Here is a 19,141-nt window from a genome sequence, read left to right as displayed (position 1 = left end):
CAACGGGCACTCTCTCGAGTCACAATTTCCGTACCCGTACTCGTACCCGTGGCTTTGGACCCGTACCCGTACTCATGCCCTATTTTGACTTCGGACCCGTACCCGTACTCCTGGTCTGGGACCCGTACCCATGGCCTGGGACCCGTACCTGTACCCGTACTCATAGCATCATGTACCCGTACTCATGGTCAGGGACCCATACCCGTACCCATGGGTACGTGTACCATAGAGTACATGGTTACACAAATGCAGGAAAGTGAGAATAGAATACTTTCACTTCACTTCACTTGTATGCTGCACCCATGTAGAACTAGTGTGACTGGTGTGAGATTTTCCGCCAGCCACATGAGCTAGCTCACAGTAGCTAGTGTACTTCTTGTGCCAGGCCTGGGCTAGTAGTGCATCTGAGACAAATGAATAGAGGTCCTTACCATACAGAAATTTGTATAAGAGATTTAAAGGAGTTTTAAAATATTAATAAAACATGGATGTGCAGATGTCCAGATGTGCATAAATAATGATAATAATTATAATGATTAATATAAGCTAATCAGTGCTAATGGATAATCTGTTGGATGTGTATTGTGCAGATTTGCATGAATGTACTTGGAAAATTGACAATTATTTTAATTCCAATTGATGTTTTTCCATATTGTACATGGATTGATTGGATTGGAATCGGACTGGGTCGACTTTGAGTCCTATTTTTTAAACGAGCTGAGCTGAGCCTTTTAATGTTCAATTCCGAGCCGAGTCCCAGGCATGAGAATTTTCAGTTTAAAAACTGAATTCAGTTTTTTTTATAGTTAAAATTTCCAACTTTATTTAATTTCAGCCCGCTTTTTGGTACTTTTTGCCCAATTTCACGCGCATTTTCAGTTTTTTCAGTTTTTTTTAGGAAAGTGCAGTCTCATGCCTGGAGTCCGAGTCCAGCAAAAAGTGGACTTGAGTCCGAGTCCAGACTCGAAAGCTACATCACTGTTAAAAAATACTAAAGTATGTTGAAATTAGTATTGCACAGTCTGGTTGTCCATACATAGACATAGTTTTTTCACTTGCATCCCAAAATATGCCACATTTAGGCTAGATTCACCATGACCATCAATATTTAATCTCTTTTTGTACTTGTTTATGTTTAATTAATTTGTTTATACTCATACCCATAATTGGACCCATACAAGTCCAAATTCCATACCCGTACCCATGGCCCGTACCCGTACCCATACTGGGACCCGTACCCGTACTCGAGTCCCAATTTCTGTACCCGTACTCCTACCTGTGGCTTTGGACCCGTACTCATACCCAATTTTGACTTTGGACCCGTACCCATACTCATGGACTGGCACCCGTACCCGTACCCATGACCTGGGACCCGTACCCGTACCCATGGCTTGGGACCCATACCCGTACCCATGACCTGGGACCCGTACCCGTGGCTTGGGACCCGTACCCGTACTCGTACTCATGGTCCGGGACCCGTACCCGTACTCATGTCGGGTCCCAATACTACAAGTCTGGACTATAAAGTTATATTCTGATGAACACTATATAATACTACATGTATAATGAAGACTTTATATTATAGATATATGCAAACAGGTATAAACATGGTATTTGAAATATATAGGCCTATGGGTTAAAAAAATCACATGTAGAGAGATATCAACATAGCATTGTAACAGTCATACCAAACCAGCAGTTCTAGTCATTGAGAGCCAATTCACTGGGAATTAGCCGATTATACTTTGATCAGCTCGCAATTGGCGGGCCTTATAACATCGCGGATTAATATCAATATATTTTATTTCGAAAATTGTCTTGTGACATCTCGCCAGAAGTATCACAAATTATTAATTCAAGCTCTATACTTTGTCTACTTTATTTAACATGCTCAAGATGGACCAGTCAGATCAACTATATCACTTTAAACGTGGGTCTACTTTTCGGCGTATTGGTAAAGGCCTAACAATTCCGCCGATTACGAGCTGATCAAAGTATAGTCCGTGGGTCATTAGTTGAAAATGGTTAAAGTTAAGATTTAGGGCATTTTTAGGTTTAGGGTTAAGGTTAGTGTTATCATTAGCGATAGGGTTAATTGAAGGAATTAAGAGTCAGGGTTAAGCTAGCTTCAGACTCCGAGTATTGTACGTACAATATTGTATGCAACATATCTACGTTATTTTATCTATTGCCATTCTATTTCCAGTAATGTTTAAGTTCTAACGAATGTTTGATGACGAAAAATCGATAATATGTTACATGTAATATCTAGTAGATATATATTATCGATTTTACGTCATCAAACATTCGTTAGAACTTAAACATTACTGGAAATAGAATGGCAATAGATTAAACAACGTAGATATGTTGCATACAATATTGTACGTACAATAAAAAGTCTGAATACTGCTTTAGGGTTACGATAAGGGCTTAAGTAATAGGTTAATGTATGGATTATAGTTTATAATACTTTATTGTATTTTCAGACTAATGACCCTTCAGAATATCGATCAGTAACTAATTGAATGGTGATCAAATGCTTGTATTGACCATGTTGACTGTACATTGCACAATGTGCATACACTACCAGCAATTGTTGGTTGTTATTTGTGATTCCAAGCAGGGTTGAATCAATTGATTTAAATCACAATTTAAATCACAATTTAAATCTTTTTCTTAAAACTTTTTCAATTTTAATCAATTTAATTTAATTTCATTGTTAAATTGTTTCACTTCATTTCTAATGCTTCTACACCTTTTACATACAATTAAAATACTCCTGTAATGTCATTTTATCTATTGCTAAAAATTCATCTTCAAGGTGCAGAATTTTTCCCATGATTTTACAAATTTTCACATGTTGAAACATGTTTTGATTTTTTTGTGAATACCTGATAGGATTGCACATTATGTCTAGTATTCCACTGGTCTCTTTTGACTTAATCATGGGTATAGCAGTTTTTGGAATAAAAAAATCAACAAAATTGATTTAAATAAAAAAAAATCCGATTTAAATCAAATAAATCAATTTTTTAAAATTAAAAACAAAATTGCCAACCCTGATCCCAAGTGTGGACAGACAGTCTCGATACCATGTTTGTCCCCTGTTTACTGTGCATTATATACCCACATCTCCCACACACAATATAGCAGCTTCTTATTACGAAGGCCATAACTTCCTTCTTTACACAATATTTGTGTCCATCCATATCAAAACGATGCACTTGTCAGCTCCTACATGTGTCTCATTTCACATGATAGCTAGGAATAAATACCAGACTCATCTCATGTGGAGGTCACTTAAAATCATCCCCACGTCACATGGTTATGGAATGTTCTCTGTATTCATAAACCATGTGACTTTGAGATGATTTGAAATGACCGCCACTTGAGATGAGTCTGGTATTTATTCCCAGCTATTATATAAAAAGTGACACATGTAGCAGCCGACAAGTGCATCGTTTTGATATGGATGTACACATTTATACATTTCTCTATTCAATTCCAAGTTCCTCACACACATTTTAATGCATAAAATTGGCAAAATACATTTTTTTCCAAATTTGTTTTTTACCCTTGTTAAACGAAGTCAACCTTGTTTGCATCACCCTGTGCATGCCTTCATATAAATGTTCCTATAGAGGTTGTGCGTGAAATTATTGGCTCCAAACAAAGGATTTGAACCGGTGTCTTCACCATAATCATGACATAGTGCAGTCCATTCAATCAAATGTTGTCATTGACCTATTTGATCATAGTGCATTTGTTATGTGTGTTAGACAAATGTCGCGGTAGATTGCAATCACTGCTTTTGTTGAATGCATTTAAATAGTCCACCATATTTACGGTATGATACGTCATATGCACAACCTCTATGCATTTAATATTTTGATTTTTAATTAATTCAGCTTTTTTTTCAGATAACAATTAATTGTTTGAGGTGAAAATTCATATGAGATTTTAATCAAAGTAGCGCTTACATTAGGGAGGGGACTAACCGAAAGTTCAATGATGTCCTATAAATGAAAGTGCTTTCCTTAGGAGGCTGACCCCCTCCCTCCCTGAAAGGCAATTGTAAAATGTTGAAAATTCCAACCTGAAAGATCAACTAAACTTAATCAGACTTTTTAACCCCATTCCTCCTCTAATGAAAAGACTTTCATTTATAGAATGTCATCAAACTTTTGGTTTGTTCCCTAACTTATGCATCACATTGACTTCTTACATATTCCATATGGATCTTCTGACCAAATGAATTTTGCATCTTTCTTCAACAAATCAGTCATATCCTGTCAGCAATTGCTGAGATTACAATTTTATGAAATTGAGTTCCCTATACAGGCCTTGTGTATCCTGTCAGCAATTGCTGAAGATACAACTTTAAGAAATTGAGTTGCCTATAGGTTATAATTTTGTACAGTTAAAACTGTGTTCCCCACAGGTTTTGCGTATCTTAGCAGTTGCTGATGTTACATAATGTTGTAAAATTGAGTTCACTGCAGGCCTTACATTATCGTGCCAGCAGTTGCTGAAGTTACAATTTTGTGAAGTTAAGCTCCCCACAGGCTTTGCGTATTCTGTCAGGAGTTGCTGGTGCTTCCAATGAGAGCATCTCTGATATCCCTGCATCAGCTCTGGCAGACTGGATGGCATCCTGGACTGCAAAATGTACAGTGTTTGCTAGACATAAAGTAGGTTCACCAATGCCCTGGAAAACAAGATTTAAAAAAATCTTGAATTTAATGGCCCGGTTTGTGAAGAAAACATCATTGGAGAAGGTTAATGTAGAGTCCGAAGTTTACCGTTTTCTAAAATCCGTGTTGTAATCCGTGTTGTAAAATTTGTAAATCCGTGTCATGAATAAAGCTTAAAATGTATAAACAATGATATTAATGTCACAATAAAGTGTTCAATATCGCGATCAATATGCTCTGATTTGAATATTCTCACGATTACGATGTGTGGTGGGATATAAGGGGTTCATGCCTAGGTAATATACCTTTATTTAGGTACGGTATTATTAAACAGTATTTTTATCATAAAAGCTGACAAACACATCTCATGATTGTTTTTAACATTTTTTTCTCTTATCTTTTAACAATTTTTGTCACATCATACAAAAATGTCATTTTCCGTGTTGTACCTCTGATTCCGTGATTTTCTTCCGTTTTCCGTAAAACGGAAAACTTCGGACTCTAGGTTAATGAAAGGCAACATATGCCTTTATCTATGCACAGCAAGGAGCAACATTCAAATGAAATAGGACTATATACAGCAAGAACAGCAAAATAAATAATTACTATCTTAAGGGATCTGGAATGAGCGTTTTGACACTATTTTTTGTGGGACATGAGAGCACATCGAATTGCATTCTGAATACGAAGTTTATCTTTCTGATATCAAATAATTTTCATTTTTTGAAATTCACGATATAATACAAATGTTACGACAAATTTATTAAAATTAAATATTTTTCACATTTTTGATATATAACAGTCCTCGAAGTAAATTTTATAAATCTAATGATATATTCTTAAAGTGTATGTAGCTGGGAGGAAAAGCAGATGATCAATTGAAAATTTTGACCTTTCATATTGAAGATATGGAATTTTTTCCCAAAAAGACCTAAATTTTTTTTGGTTTTTTGGGAAAAAAATCCATAACTTCAATACGAAAGGTTAAAATTTTCAATTGATCGTCGGCTTTTCATCCCACCTACATACACTTTAAGTATTAAACATCAGATTTATAAAGTTTACTTCTAGTACTGTTAAATATCAAAAATATCAATTTTTAATAATTTGCCATAAAATGTGTATTACATTGCGAATTTCAAAAAATCAAAATTATTTGATATCAGAAGGACATTCTTCATATTCAGAATGCAATTCGATATGTCTGATGTGCTCTAATGTCCCACAATAAATACTGTCCAAACGTTCATAACCCATCCCTTAAAGGATCTTAAATCAGTATCGGGTTACATAAATATCCTGAAAACATTTTTAAAATGTTTGATATGAAAAACACTACAAAAATGCTTTATTTTTAAAAGTTCTCAAAATGTTTTGAATGTTGTTCAAACATTCTGTGCCCTTTATATAGCTTGACATTAAAATGTTTTCTGTAAAACTTTTAATATTTGCTGGGAATGTATCCTTGGCCAGAACAAGTAACATAAGAATTATTATTTATTTGTGACATGATCAAGGGAAATGAGTCACAAATGAGTTTTACACATGTTTCTATAGAGGACATTTAGAGCTTTCAGAAACTGAAAACCCCATGTTGATATGACTTTTCTTTGTGAAGTTACGTCAATTTATCAATTGCTGAAAACAATATAAAACAAAAGAATTTTAACACTTTCTTTGCCAATATCTCATAATCAATATTAGCGACATCCGACTCATTCCCCTTGATTGTGTCACATTTGTTTTTCCAACCTCAGACACATTATTCATACCTGCTGCATCATCCTCTCTTTCTTCATTATTCTCAACACATTTTTTCTTATACCCCTACCTTTGAAGAATAAACACCTCTAACATTGGGGCAGTTTCGCAGTAACGTGATGTTGAATTCGGCAGGTATGTCTCGCACACATGGAATCTTGTAGTTATACGGTCCGTTGGTGATAAGGGTCCCATCTTTGTCCCAGAGAAGCTCCTCTAGCATGAAATAACCATATCCCATCATAAAAGCACCTTCAATCTGTAAAACAATATTTTGATACCATTGTTATCATTCTGCGTGTTTCTACTGGGGAACGGTTGGCGGGTAATGTGGTTTAGTTTAGAGTGTTACCGGTTAATGTGCTCAGCGGAAACAGATCGGTTCAGAGTGATGCGGTGTGGACACCCGGCAACCGTGATCCACCTCATGAGGTAGACCATGTGGTGTGACACCCAGTATTTCTGTCAGTGGAAACGCAACGGTTAACAGTTGCTGGGTGTTGAACTTCTTTTATGTACATTTTATGTATCACATCGTGACCTTAAAAGCAGCATGGGCAATGATGGGGGTCAGGAAAACATTTTCAGTACTTCCAGTACACACCACAACCCTTATTTTAAGCATCAGTAGAAACGTGCTGGTTGTTGCCTGAATCGGATAGTGGGTTACCAGGTAAGAATACAGAGTGCTCATGTGTAAACACGCAAATTGCTCAAACCTATTCACTATTATTTTCCATTGTCAATATCCATGACATCCAACAAATGACATTCCATGTTGAGGCAATGAGGTTTCCAAAACTGGGATTTTAATAGGATTTTATAATCAGATTTGTCAGATATTTTGCCAATTTCTGACTTTTATTATTTACATTGGATTGAACAACTGTTCCTATACCTTTGTTAATCGGTGATGAATCCATACTTTGTCAGTAGCGTATACACGGACTAAACGCTTACATGTTACGTGTGAGCGCGTAAAATTTGTCATATGTGTACATCCATATCAAAACGATACACTTGTCGGCTGCTACATGTGTCTCATTTCACATAATAGCTAGGAATAAATACCAGACTTATATCAAGTGGAGGTCACTTCAAATCATCTTCAGGTCAAATTGTATAAAGAATGTTCTCTGTATTCCTAAACCATGTGACTTGGGATGATTTGAAGTGACCTCCACTGTGGAGATGAGTCTGGTATTTATTCCTTGCTATTATGTGAAATGAGACACACGTAGCAGCCGACAAGTGCATCGTTTTGATATGGATGTACACATATATGGAACTTACATGTGTAACACCTCTCATGTGTATTATTGAATTTTGGAGGTAGCAGCTAAACATTGCCACTTTACTCTTTAGTTTTATTGCTGATATCAACAGAGAAACCACTGATCTTTCAGTAAGGTTGAGTGGCAATGACCAACATGCATTCCTAATGATATATTAAATCATGTGAATTAGATGATCTCTAGCTTGTTTTTGTTGTTGATAGGGATTCAATGATGTTTCACCGTTGTTCATCACCGTATAACAACTCAAGTCAGGCACGTCTTTGTGGTTTATTTTGCGAAGCAAACCACACAGACAATGCAGACATATTGTTGAAACATGGTTGAATCCCTAATCATACTCTCTAAATGTAAAACAGTGAAAAACTCACTCCCGAAAAGAGTGATTCACTTATAAGACCACTCAAAATGGGGTGAAATGTGTTTTTTAACTTTAAAACCACTCAAAAAAGAGTGAAAACCACTCTTTAAGGCCAGAGTAATGGAAGACACATCCATCCACGCCCGAATTTGAGATTTCTTGATATTTATCAACACTAAGATGTATTCTTTCACTTGAAACTCATAAAATACAACTTGCTAATATTTACTCGTATTTTTGCTTGATTTATTTCACTCATTTCAACTCTAAAAAGTCACATGGCTCAAGACAGCTTAGTAAATTGGCGGTGAAATAATGAGTCAGAAATGCGCGAATGCGAAATATTGTCATTACGCGCGCGATTCGCGTGGCGTGACGCGGCGCAACTCTGGGCGTATGTCCAACGCAGTTAAGGCGCATTCGGTATGTTGTTAACGCCAGCAAATGTGGTGTAAACAAAACAAAAATTTGCAGTCAAAATGCCACTTAGATTTTTTAATTATTTTGAATTTTGGCGCACTGAAAGCAGATATTATAGATTCATTGGTGCAAAAAGATGCATATTTAGACCATGCACCAGTTACAGCTTTTACAAGCGTGAAAGTCTTACCGTTTTAAAATATAAGGACGTTTTGCGCATAATTTTGACATTTTTTTACAAAAACATCGATTTCTCAGAGTTCACTTTTGACAATATTGCACAATTTTTGTGACAAGATAACTCGAAAAATATGCAAGCAAAAGGTAAACTTTTTGCACTATCGTTTAGAGTACATCAAAGTCTAGGGAAGGTTTTCTCATTTTTTTCAAAATATTTATTTAAAACAAAAATATACACCATTACGTGCAATTTTTAGCTTAATAGAGTGACAAAATTGCTTTTTTCACATGTTTTTTCAATATTTCAAAAAGAGACGCAATTTCTAAAAAATAAAAAACCTTCCCTAAGTTCATATCTCTTCTTCATGAAAAGCTAACTGAATTTTTTTTACTCCGAACAGATTTTTTTCTAAGTGGTCACAAAAAAATTGGGGTAAAAAAGTGAATTTTTGTAATTTTTTCAAAAACTAGAGATTTTTGAACAAATCTGACGTCACCATGAGATTCCTTGGCTCATTTCCTTTCCAAAAATGTATAGTTTTATATACTTTGGACATACAATTAAGAAATAATGATGCTCGAAAAGGTCCATGTTCTCTCCCAATACTCTGCCCTTAAGGGCTGGGGTATGAACGTTTGGACGGTATTTATTTTGAGACATTAGAGCACATCATACATATCAATTGCATTCTGAATACGAAGAATGTCATTCTGATATCAAATAATTTTGATTTTTGAAATTCGCAATTTAATACACATTTTATGGCAAATCATTAAAATTGATATTTTTGATATTTAACAGTACTTGAAGTGAACTTCAAAATAATCTGATGATTTATACTTAAAGTGTATGTAGGTGGGATGAAAAGCCGATGATCAATTGAAAATTTTGACCTTTCGTATTGAAGATATGGATTTTTTTCCCAAAAACACCTAATTTTTTTTGGTGTTTTGGTCAAAATTTTCAATTGACCGTTGGCTTTTCCTCCCGGCTACATACACTTTAAGAATATATCATTAGATTTATACAATTTACTTCGAGGACTGTTATATCAAAAATTTGAAAAATATCAAATTTTTATAATTTGTCATAAAATTTGTATTATATTGCGATTTTCAAAAATGAAAATTATTTGATATCAGAAAGACATGCTTCGTATTCAGAATGCAATTCGATAGGTCTGAGGTGCTCTCATGTCGTGCAAAAAATACTGTCGAAATGCAATAAACGCTCATTTTAGATCCCTTAAGAGTCTCTTTCAAGGAGTTAAATGAAGGACAGCTCTAAAAATGTGTTGTCCTTCATTTAACTCCTTGAACGAGTTGAAATTCACTCTTTTAGAGTAGTTTTCACTCTTTTTTGAGTGGTTTTAAAGTTTAAAAAACACATTTCACTCATTTTTCACAAAATGGTTGTGAAGGTTATTTTGTGGAATGTATAGGGTGTGCACTCTTGAAGCAGCAAAGTCCCTGAATTGTTGTTTAAGGCCACGCGTTTTGAACTCGCCACCCAAAAATGGTGGTGTTGTTACGCTTTTCCAAATCGAGACTTGTTCAAATTGTTATATCTCTGCTTAAACAAAAGGTATTGAAGTGTGTTTGGTGTCATGTTGTAGCTAAATGTGTTCCCTAACAGACCTCCAAAGGAGAATTGTTTATCAGTTAAGATAGTGGAGTTAGAGTTGTTTGAGTTCAGAATGACCGAGGTGGGGGATGAGGCGGTGGCGGATGAGGCGGTGGCGGTATGTGTAAAGTCTATGGGAAATAAAGATTTTGTGTGTGCGCGTTGAATCAACTGATCATATTTTTGCATCCATATGGGCTACAGACATGGTTAAGAGCTCTTTTGAAAGATTATTTATTCTGCAAATTGTTTTTAATCATTTTGAACTCTTTATGATTGGTTTAGTCTATGAAATGCAAACTTTTATGTGCAAAACTACCTGTTCTCATATTAAACACTGTAGTAAGCAATGCGGATGTCTTCAAAATCTAAAAGTTGCCCTAAATTTTTAATTACTTATCCTATCACAGTCAAAGTTTACATTTTCTGAGAGGAAATTTGATGAGGAATCTAAATATGGACTTACTTTGTTTGTATGGGTTAGGGGTAAAATGTTTCAGTTCAAAATATGTTGAATTGTAAAAAAATTTGAACATATTTTGGGACACCCTGTATTCCGAGATTACCAAACAGCTCTGATTTTTTTTTTCATCCAAAGTCAGTAGGCTCCACCTAACATCTAACCAAATCAATGTTGTTTACTTTCAGTTTATAACTGCAAGTTAGTAATAAGCAATGCATTAAGTGACCCATTTTTATTTGGATTTTTTTATTCCACCCTGTATAACTTCAAGGTCACCCTGTACAATGAGTTGAAATGTGTATATTTAAATTGCTTTTGCCTTCAGCTTTCCAAAAATGTATACTTTTGCTAGTTTAGGGTTGATAGTTGTGGAGATATTCTAATTTGAAACTTGATTGGTGTAAACATTCATAATATTTGTGATGTAACGCTAAGGGTGGCGAGTTCAAAACACACGGCCTTAATGGTTTATGGAATGATGTTGGGCCGGAGTGGTCAGCGACAACCTGTAAAGTGTGCTGAGGCTTGTGGATCAACGTCTAGGCGTTGTGCCTGTACGTAGTGCTCTATAAATCACTGCACTTTTTTTTACATAATCATAAAATTCAAACTCATTCACCTGTCCAATGTCTAAGGCAGGATTTAGACTCTTCCCCACATCCATAACAATATCAAAGCGCAGCAACTCATGACTTCCTGTGAGACAGTCTATCTGCACCTCGCTACATGCTGCCCCAAATGTGGAGTACGGATACGGTCTGCCAGTTTTGGTAGCCCAGTCCCATGTGATATCAGGAGTCCTGTAGTTAAAAAGAGAAAGATGTGTAAAGATCATTTGTAACACAATCAAGGGGAATGAGTCGGATGTCGCTAATATTGATTTTGAGATATTGGCAAAGAAGGTGTTAAAATTCTTTTGTTTTTTATTGTTTTCAGCAATTGATAAATTGATGTAACTTCACAAAGAAAAGTCGTATCAACTTGGGGTTTGAAACATATGTAAAACTCAATTTCGACCAGGGTCGACATGTGACTCATTCCCCTTGATCATGTCACATTTTACAATTTAATAAGCACATAAATAATAGCCACAATAAAAATATTCTTGCTTCAATAAAAATTCTGAAATGTAGAGTTTAAGAAATATTTTGCCATGCCCAAAGTTTGTAGTGGACACTTACACACATATTATGTCAAAGCTAAGGAGAATTAGATTTTGTATATGATATGGGTATCTTTTTTCCCAATTTTTCACAGATAGACACCCCGATTTTGCCTCAATGTAGACAAAATGTTTGAAATTTGTCAAAAGCTGCAGGAAATTTGGTTAAAAAGGTTGCTTTAAATTAGAATATTTGTGCTTCTGGTATACCAATGGGTCAAATATTTAGAGAATAAACGATAGGAATTTTTATTTTGACTACCCTCTACCGTGTGATAGACGACAGGCAGGTCCAATATTTTGAGTAGTGGATGCCGGCGCAGCTGGTATCCACTACGATAAAAATATTGGACCTATCATAGGTATACATACGCGCACTTCTATGAGCGTGTTACGTGTTATCAACACTCATGATGACGTGGGGTCGTCTACAGCCTGAGATGACACCCAAAATCATGCGATTGTCCAATCAGATTATATGTCTACGTAATAGACCACTCCCACTGACTAAGAATTATATTAATATGGCAAAGTGATGGGTCCACTTTTGTTTATTCTTGTACCAACCTACTCAAACCAAACTTGAGTATTTCTCAGTTCCTCTCCCATTTTTGACCATTTTCTCATTGAAAATTAGCCCAATGGGCAGTGTCACAAAAAGTGGACCATCTTGACACCGACAATTTATTTGCACTTGGGACCAACAAACTAAAAGGATACGAAACCCCACTATATTGTAGTACTCTTCTTGGGTACATGGTGTTAATCCGACACATACATTATATAAATATCATACATATGAGCGCTAGAAATTCTGTGACAATTTTTTGACACAGAGAACAATTTTTGATGTTCATTGATGTATGTAAGCCGCGACCTTCAACACAAAAAATTGGGAAGGCTATTTAGAATAACAAAAGGTTAGTTTCTGGTAGATGCACACAGTTCTGTGGGCCATGGAAATAGGTTATTTGCATAATAAATACAATATGAAATCCATATCTACACATTTGTGTTTAAATGGTATGTCATGGCTAGTCCGACACACAGCTAGCCCAACACTCTGCAAGTCTGACATGCTTCTAGTCCAACATGCTGCTAGACCAACATGTTGCTAGTTCAATTGCAACACAACATTTTCTATACTTAAGGGTACAGCGGTTCAAAAATCATTTTAGGTGCGCTAGTCCGGGATAAAAAAGGGCTGAAGTGGAAAACATTGCTGCGTATTGGACTGACAGGTGCACCCACTCTCTATGTGTAAAACGATTGTATTGTGTTGTGCTGTTGTGTGGTGGAAAATAGGAAATTGCCATATTTTAAAATATATGCCCGTAATACTCACTGATAATATCCAATCACAGAAAGATTGACTCGAGAAAAGTAAGCTGCACTGACCTAGAGCAAATAAATTGTAAATAAATGAATTATTATATTATACATCTGGGTTTTTTTAGTAGAATGTTTATTAACCCTAACAAGGAACATGCTTTTTTTTGCTATCGGAAGGCAGAGAAGGAACGAAAAAGGAGAGAAGATGAAGAAAGATTTCACTTGGCACCCCGGGAATTGACCCTGGGACCCCTCCGGTGCCACGCACACAATCATCGACCTCATGCCACGGGGGAGTCGCTTGCCCGGCCAGCGACTTGGTGCTCATAAATGACTTAGGGTGATTGCGCAATGCCATCATATGGAATGCATGCATGCGCAGTGGTTTTCCTTGTAAGATTTATAGGTGTTAGGGTTATAGTTACACAAAATTATATCCAACATACAAACTTTAGCTGCTACTTTTTTCAGCTGACATTTAGTCTTTCATTATACTGCAGATTATGACCATTTTCTTTGACGTTTGAGCATGTCTTTTGAGCATGACTCCTGTTCTATCCTCTCAAGGACAGTATGTTGAACACACAGTCATACCAGGCCATTGCAACTCATATGCTAGCGCAATACAAAAAGGTGGCGACAGCGTCGGCTTTCCCTGTGTATTACCCTGCACTAACATGGCGTCCAATGGCGCTCCCGGGCGGGCCATTTTGGAAAAGTAAAGAAAAATGCTGCTGCCACCACGATAGTACTAAAATCTACGTAAAAAAATATGCGTAGTGCTGTGGAGACTTAGTTTTACATGACGTCACGAATATGCAAATTAAAGAAAAATGCTGCTGCCATCTACGGCCACATGTTGCAAGCGTGACGATCGCCTGGCCTCACGTCGACAAACGGAGTTGCAAGTCCATCGCACTACGTGCTCTATATACTTAGTCCATGGTCATACCAAAAATATTAATAAAACTTGTGTGTCTGCAGTTGAGTAGCAAAAACTCAATATGGTAGATCAACATCTTTGGTTGCTGGTATTTCGCTCATTCTACAAAATCCGGTGCCAATAGCCTTTTTTCCATTCTTTGGTCCACAAACACTTTGTCGAGCATTTAGGGCATCAAATATGTGACCGTACACCACGAATGAGCCGTAAATGTCCTCAATTATATTCTGAGTTACAGTGTATCTCATTAAATGAGGTCACACATAGCACCAAATTGAGGTGCTACGAATGTATCTTCATGCACATTTTACACGTGTAACTCAGAATACAATTGAGGACATTTACGGCTCATTCGTGGTGTACGGTCACATATGTTGTTTTTCTGGTAGAACTCAACGAGATCTACATGGACATATATAGTTTTCTATACTTTAAATGCTTTCTTCAGCCTAATTAACCCTTGCAAAGGCTCAAAAATTGCTAAAAATGCGTTTCTCCACTGCTCAAGTGTCACATCTGACCCTGAATATTTTCTTTGAATAAGTGCGATTTCTTTACATATTTGTTGTTTTTTAATTAGATAACGCACCATCATATTGTTTATCAACATTATTTTTTAGTGATTAAAACGTCTTTGTGTAATTCTAAAATAAATTGCACTTTCCACCAAAACGCTGTGAGCTACGTTACCCCCTTTTTAACACACGTTATTGGAAAGAAGTAAAACAGAGGTATCAATGTAATTTGCGGTTTTTGAAAGGAAACACTCATAGGTTTTTAAAAATCACAGTAAAAATCGTGATGCTGTAGCATTTTTGGCATAGACATGTTGTAAACATTGAAATTTCGACCGACCATGTTAAGATTGGTGAGCTACGTTACCAGGATTCTATAGTATGCACTTATATTACATGTACTTCCTAATAATGTGAAAGCTACCAGTGGTCGAACCCCATTTATAGTAGAATTAACCGACATAACGTTCTAACGTTCGCATATCACATTAAAAACATTAAAAACCTGTGAACTACGTTACTGTGCGCTACGTTACACACTCATTTACGCATCTTCAAAACTTCTATGAAATGGTGAAATCGGTTTTACATTTCACTCAAGTGATATTTAGTTTGCTTTTTATGACCTTGGATTGAGTAAAACCAGCCCATTTTGTAGTCTGTAACGTAGCTCACATTACATTGAGTTTTAGTGTTAAAAAACATCAAGACTTCCTGAAAGAAAAACATGCAAGTGGTGTTGGCAATTTTTTACATCTGAAAGAAGTGATACATTTACTCTTAAAAAACACAAAAAGCAGGTGTTTTTGAACAACTTTTATTTTTTCAATTTTTATAGTGGATTGGCACCGGATTGTGTTGAATGAGCGATTTACACATAGTGGCATGTCTGTATTTTGTAAACAACTACAAAAAGATACCGGAAATCTGTGTGTAGCAGTGGATGCACAAGAACCTTGGACATCAATGATTCTACAGTTCCTGGACGGTGTTATACTAAACTAGCCTCAAAAAGAAACTAAATTACACACAGGATTACTTCAATACTCTACTCTGAACACATGTCAGTAACCAAGCAGTTGTCCAACTTGTGTTGGGTGCCAATTATTGGGCTGTGAATGTGGTCCAGGAAGCTGTTCCATGTCTGTGCATTTTGCTGTTGTGTCAGTTGGACAACTGTTTGGTTATCGACCAGTGTTTAGAGTAGAGTATTGAAGTAATCCTGTGTGCAATTTTGGTTCATTTTTATGGACAGGATTTTAAGATATGACCTTGTGAAAAATTATAAGATTCTTTTTGAGCCCTGTTTACAATCCTGGCAGAAACTTGTTGCCACAGCAGCATGTGCAGTATTGGTGTTAAAAGCACACTATCGCCAGAGTAAAATATGTGATAGTTCTGCATTATCTTTGTATAATAGTTGCAATGCACATTCAGCTTACACCCTCCCCTTCCCCACCCCCCATTTTTCATTGTTGTAATGTAGAAATGATGATGTTGTTGTCCAATTCAACACTGATAGGGGAGCGAGGAAGGATGTTGGCCAATTAATGTTTTGGTGTGGCAAGCTTTTTCAGCAGGATTGTAGATCAAAAATAGCATAAAAATACATTATAAACCACATGTCCGCAGTTGGATAATAAACATTCAATAAGGTGTGTCAATTTCCACAGTTCCTGGTGTCGATATACACATAATTATGTCTGTGTGCGAGGCTTGTGGGGGTGTATATGCATTTCCAAATAAGAAGGGCTGTATTTACCCAATCAGCGAAGTTTCCATCAGGTTTGTCACTTTTAAATGGTGCTAATCTATCAACCAGAGTGTCACATGCATTCTGAAAGTAAAAGAAAATCAGAAAGAGATTCATTATAGTTGTACATACACTATAGATTATTTCAGGTTTAATCACTGAACAGTCAGTAACATCAAATTTATTAATTTGAATTTTAAAATTTAGCACAGATACCAGCACAGGAGGCTGCCATTACTAGTGCATGTAGACTGGAAATCTGGAAAGTGATTTGTGCTATTGAATGGACATGCAAGAAGTGTGAGTAATTTGGGGCAAAATGGTTGGGTTTTTTTCTCCCAAAACATTCTATTGATAGATTTGTATAATTTCTATTTGTAAATATTTCCTTGATTAATTTGTCATTACATAATTATGATTAATTCTCAAGTACATTGTGTATAATAACCTAGCCAGATTGTAACTTCCATGGCATGGAATTTCTAAAATAAAAAGAAGATTATTCACGGTTGTTTGGTGTATATAGAATTGGCTTCATTATTAACTAAATGCAAACTATAGATGGCGCTATTTATCCTAATCATATTTCTTTATTTGCATAGGTTAGGTGATTAATATTTCGAACAGCTGGAATAGGTGAAAGAAGCAACAAGGAAATTTTATAAACATATTTTACCAAACATTGAAAGGAATTATTTGTATTAAAAGCTTGAAAGAGTAATTTCCAGTAATTAAATAGCGCCACCAATTTTGTCATTAATAGATACATTTTATATCCGAAAAAGCTTTAAAAAATACGATAAAAGTGAATAATTTTTGTTTAAGAGCCAGGGGAAATTAAAGTTGAGAATGACTCAAAAGCATCTGTATACATTAGCATGATATCACTTTTAGCTGTTTAAGCCTAAGATTTGGTTGTACATCATGATGTTTTGTTTGAAAAACTAATAAATGATCCCATCAAACAACACTGTATTCTGTGTGTAATGTGTATATAGTATGTCTCAACTAAAGTTGTGAGTAACACCATGTTGGATTTTGCAGTGGCAGGTTTGAATCAGTGCATTTGCACTGCCAGCAAATGGACAAATCGCCCTTCTACGCCTGTGCTCATTCGAATCTGCCCCTGTTAAATCCAACATGCCTAAATTCACTCTCAACTTGACACATAGACCCTCCCTCGGGTCCATGGAGAACGACTGGTAATGTAGATTACATAGCATTAAAAATCAACCCAATACATGGACCCTACCAGTCTGTAGGCAATCTGCCTTCCAGTTCCCAGCATTTTAAGGGAGTTCACTTTTACGGATTTGGAGTCACGCAATCTTTCTATATACCACGTCCATGTTTTCACTACATTAACGTTTGTGTAAGCGACTAAAACAACGATATTGTATCCGACCAATCAACGCATCTTGGCAGCGGGGATATTTGAAAAGGCTTCCTAGCGATAAAATACATAATATGGACAATAGGCCTAAGTCCGAGTCGAGTGGTTGCCTTTTAGTATTGCGCGTACCATGGGTCTATCAGACGCGTGCCACTTGAGCTCAATACCTCTCAGTTGTTGACAAGTGTCCCATCAGATCTTGCATCACATCCCGTGGCATAGCTTTGTGCTACCATATTTGAATTGAAACTGGGGCGGGGCTTTCGTAATTGACATCGGAATCACCGGGCTTCGTTGAACGATTATTTGGAAGGGAGATCTGAAACAGATTGGACCAAGGATTCAGCGCTCAATGGACTTTCGCGTTCACTAATAATACGAGTATGTTTCTATATTGCTGCACTGACTGTGTGTGTAATCAGTGGCGTCGATTTGTGGATGAAGAGGAATAGGTTTTTGGCATTGAGAAAACTAAGGCGGGGGGTTACAAGACTTTGGCATTTTTTTTCATAGGGCATTATGTAATTATTTATTGTTACATTATCCAGAGATGGAACCGAACTGAGACTGGGGGCCAGTCTACTTGACACAAGACAGACTACAGTCCCATCACTTTAATATTGTTTATTTCTTACCTTTACTGCCATACCCCACATATCGGTACTGTGACTCCCTGCAGTATCAGTAGCATGTGGTATTACATGAGTGCTATTCTCTGCTACGTGAATCTTGTCCACCGGTATCCCCAACACACGGCTCGCAATCTGTATCATCTTGGTGTGAATTCCTTGTCCAACTTCAACTCCGCCATGATGGATGAGTACTGATCCATCCAAGTAGAGGTTAACCATTGCTCCTGCCTATAGAAACAAGAGAATTTAGTATTTAATCTTGATAGAATTTTTTCTCACAAAATAACCATGTGGTGTTAATCTTCATCAAATAATGGGGAGTGAGTTGCAAGTCATAGTTGTTACTTTGGTTAACATAGTAATTCCTGTTCATTTTGTCAAATCTGGTGACATTGGCTTATTTGTAAATTTGGAAAAAAAATACCCTAAACAGGCTGAAAATCAATAAAATTGCATAAATTTTGGCCCAAAAAAATCTGGAAAATTCCAGACAAATCACACCCCTGGTACAAATGATTTGTCTACTTACCTGGTGCATAAAGGTAGGATAATTACCAACATTGAATTTCAAGGGCGCTATTGCTATACCACGCTTAATCCACTTGTTCTTGCT

The 19,141-nt window shown here is 36.3% G+C and overlaps 1 protein-coding gene across 1 annotated transcript; it reads right to left on the bottom strand.

The window, feature by feature from the left end:
* Positions 1 to 2,417: 2,417 nt before the first annotated feature.
* Positions 2,418 to 19,141, bottom strand: LOC140168666 (xanthine dehydrogenase/oxidase-like). The gene is made up of 7 exons (XM_072192080.1): positions 19,058 to 19,141; positions 18,532 to 18,756; positions 16,513 to 16,587; positions 13,306 to 13,358; positions 11,418 to 11,598; positions 6,526 to 6,714; positions 2,418 to 4,708 (listed from the first exon to the last, which is right to left on the bottom strand). The coding sequence occupies exons 1-7, from the start codon at positions 19,064 to 19,066 to the stop codon at positions 4,535 to 4,537; spliced, it is 906 nt and encodes a 301-aa protein (XP_072048181.1). The 5' UTR covers positions 19,067 to 19,141; the 3' UTR covers positions 2,418 to 4,534.

The sequence above is a fragment of the Amphiura filiformis genome, chromosome 13, assembly GCF_039555335.1.
Source record: "Amphiura filiformis chromosome 13, Afil_fr2py, whole genome shotgun sequence".
Lineage (NCBI taxonomy): Eukaryota > Metazoa > Echinodermata > Ophiuroidea > Amphilepidida > Amphiuridae > Amphiura > Amphiura filiformis.
Note: the sequence above shows the minus strand (reverse complement) of the source record. Positions and strands in the feature narration are given on the sequence as shown.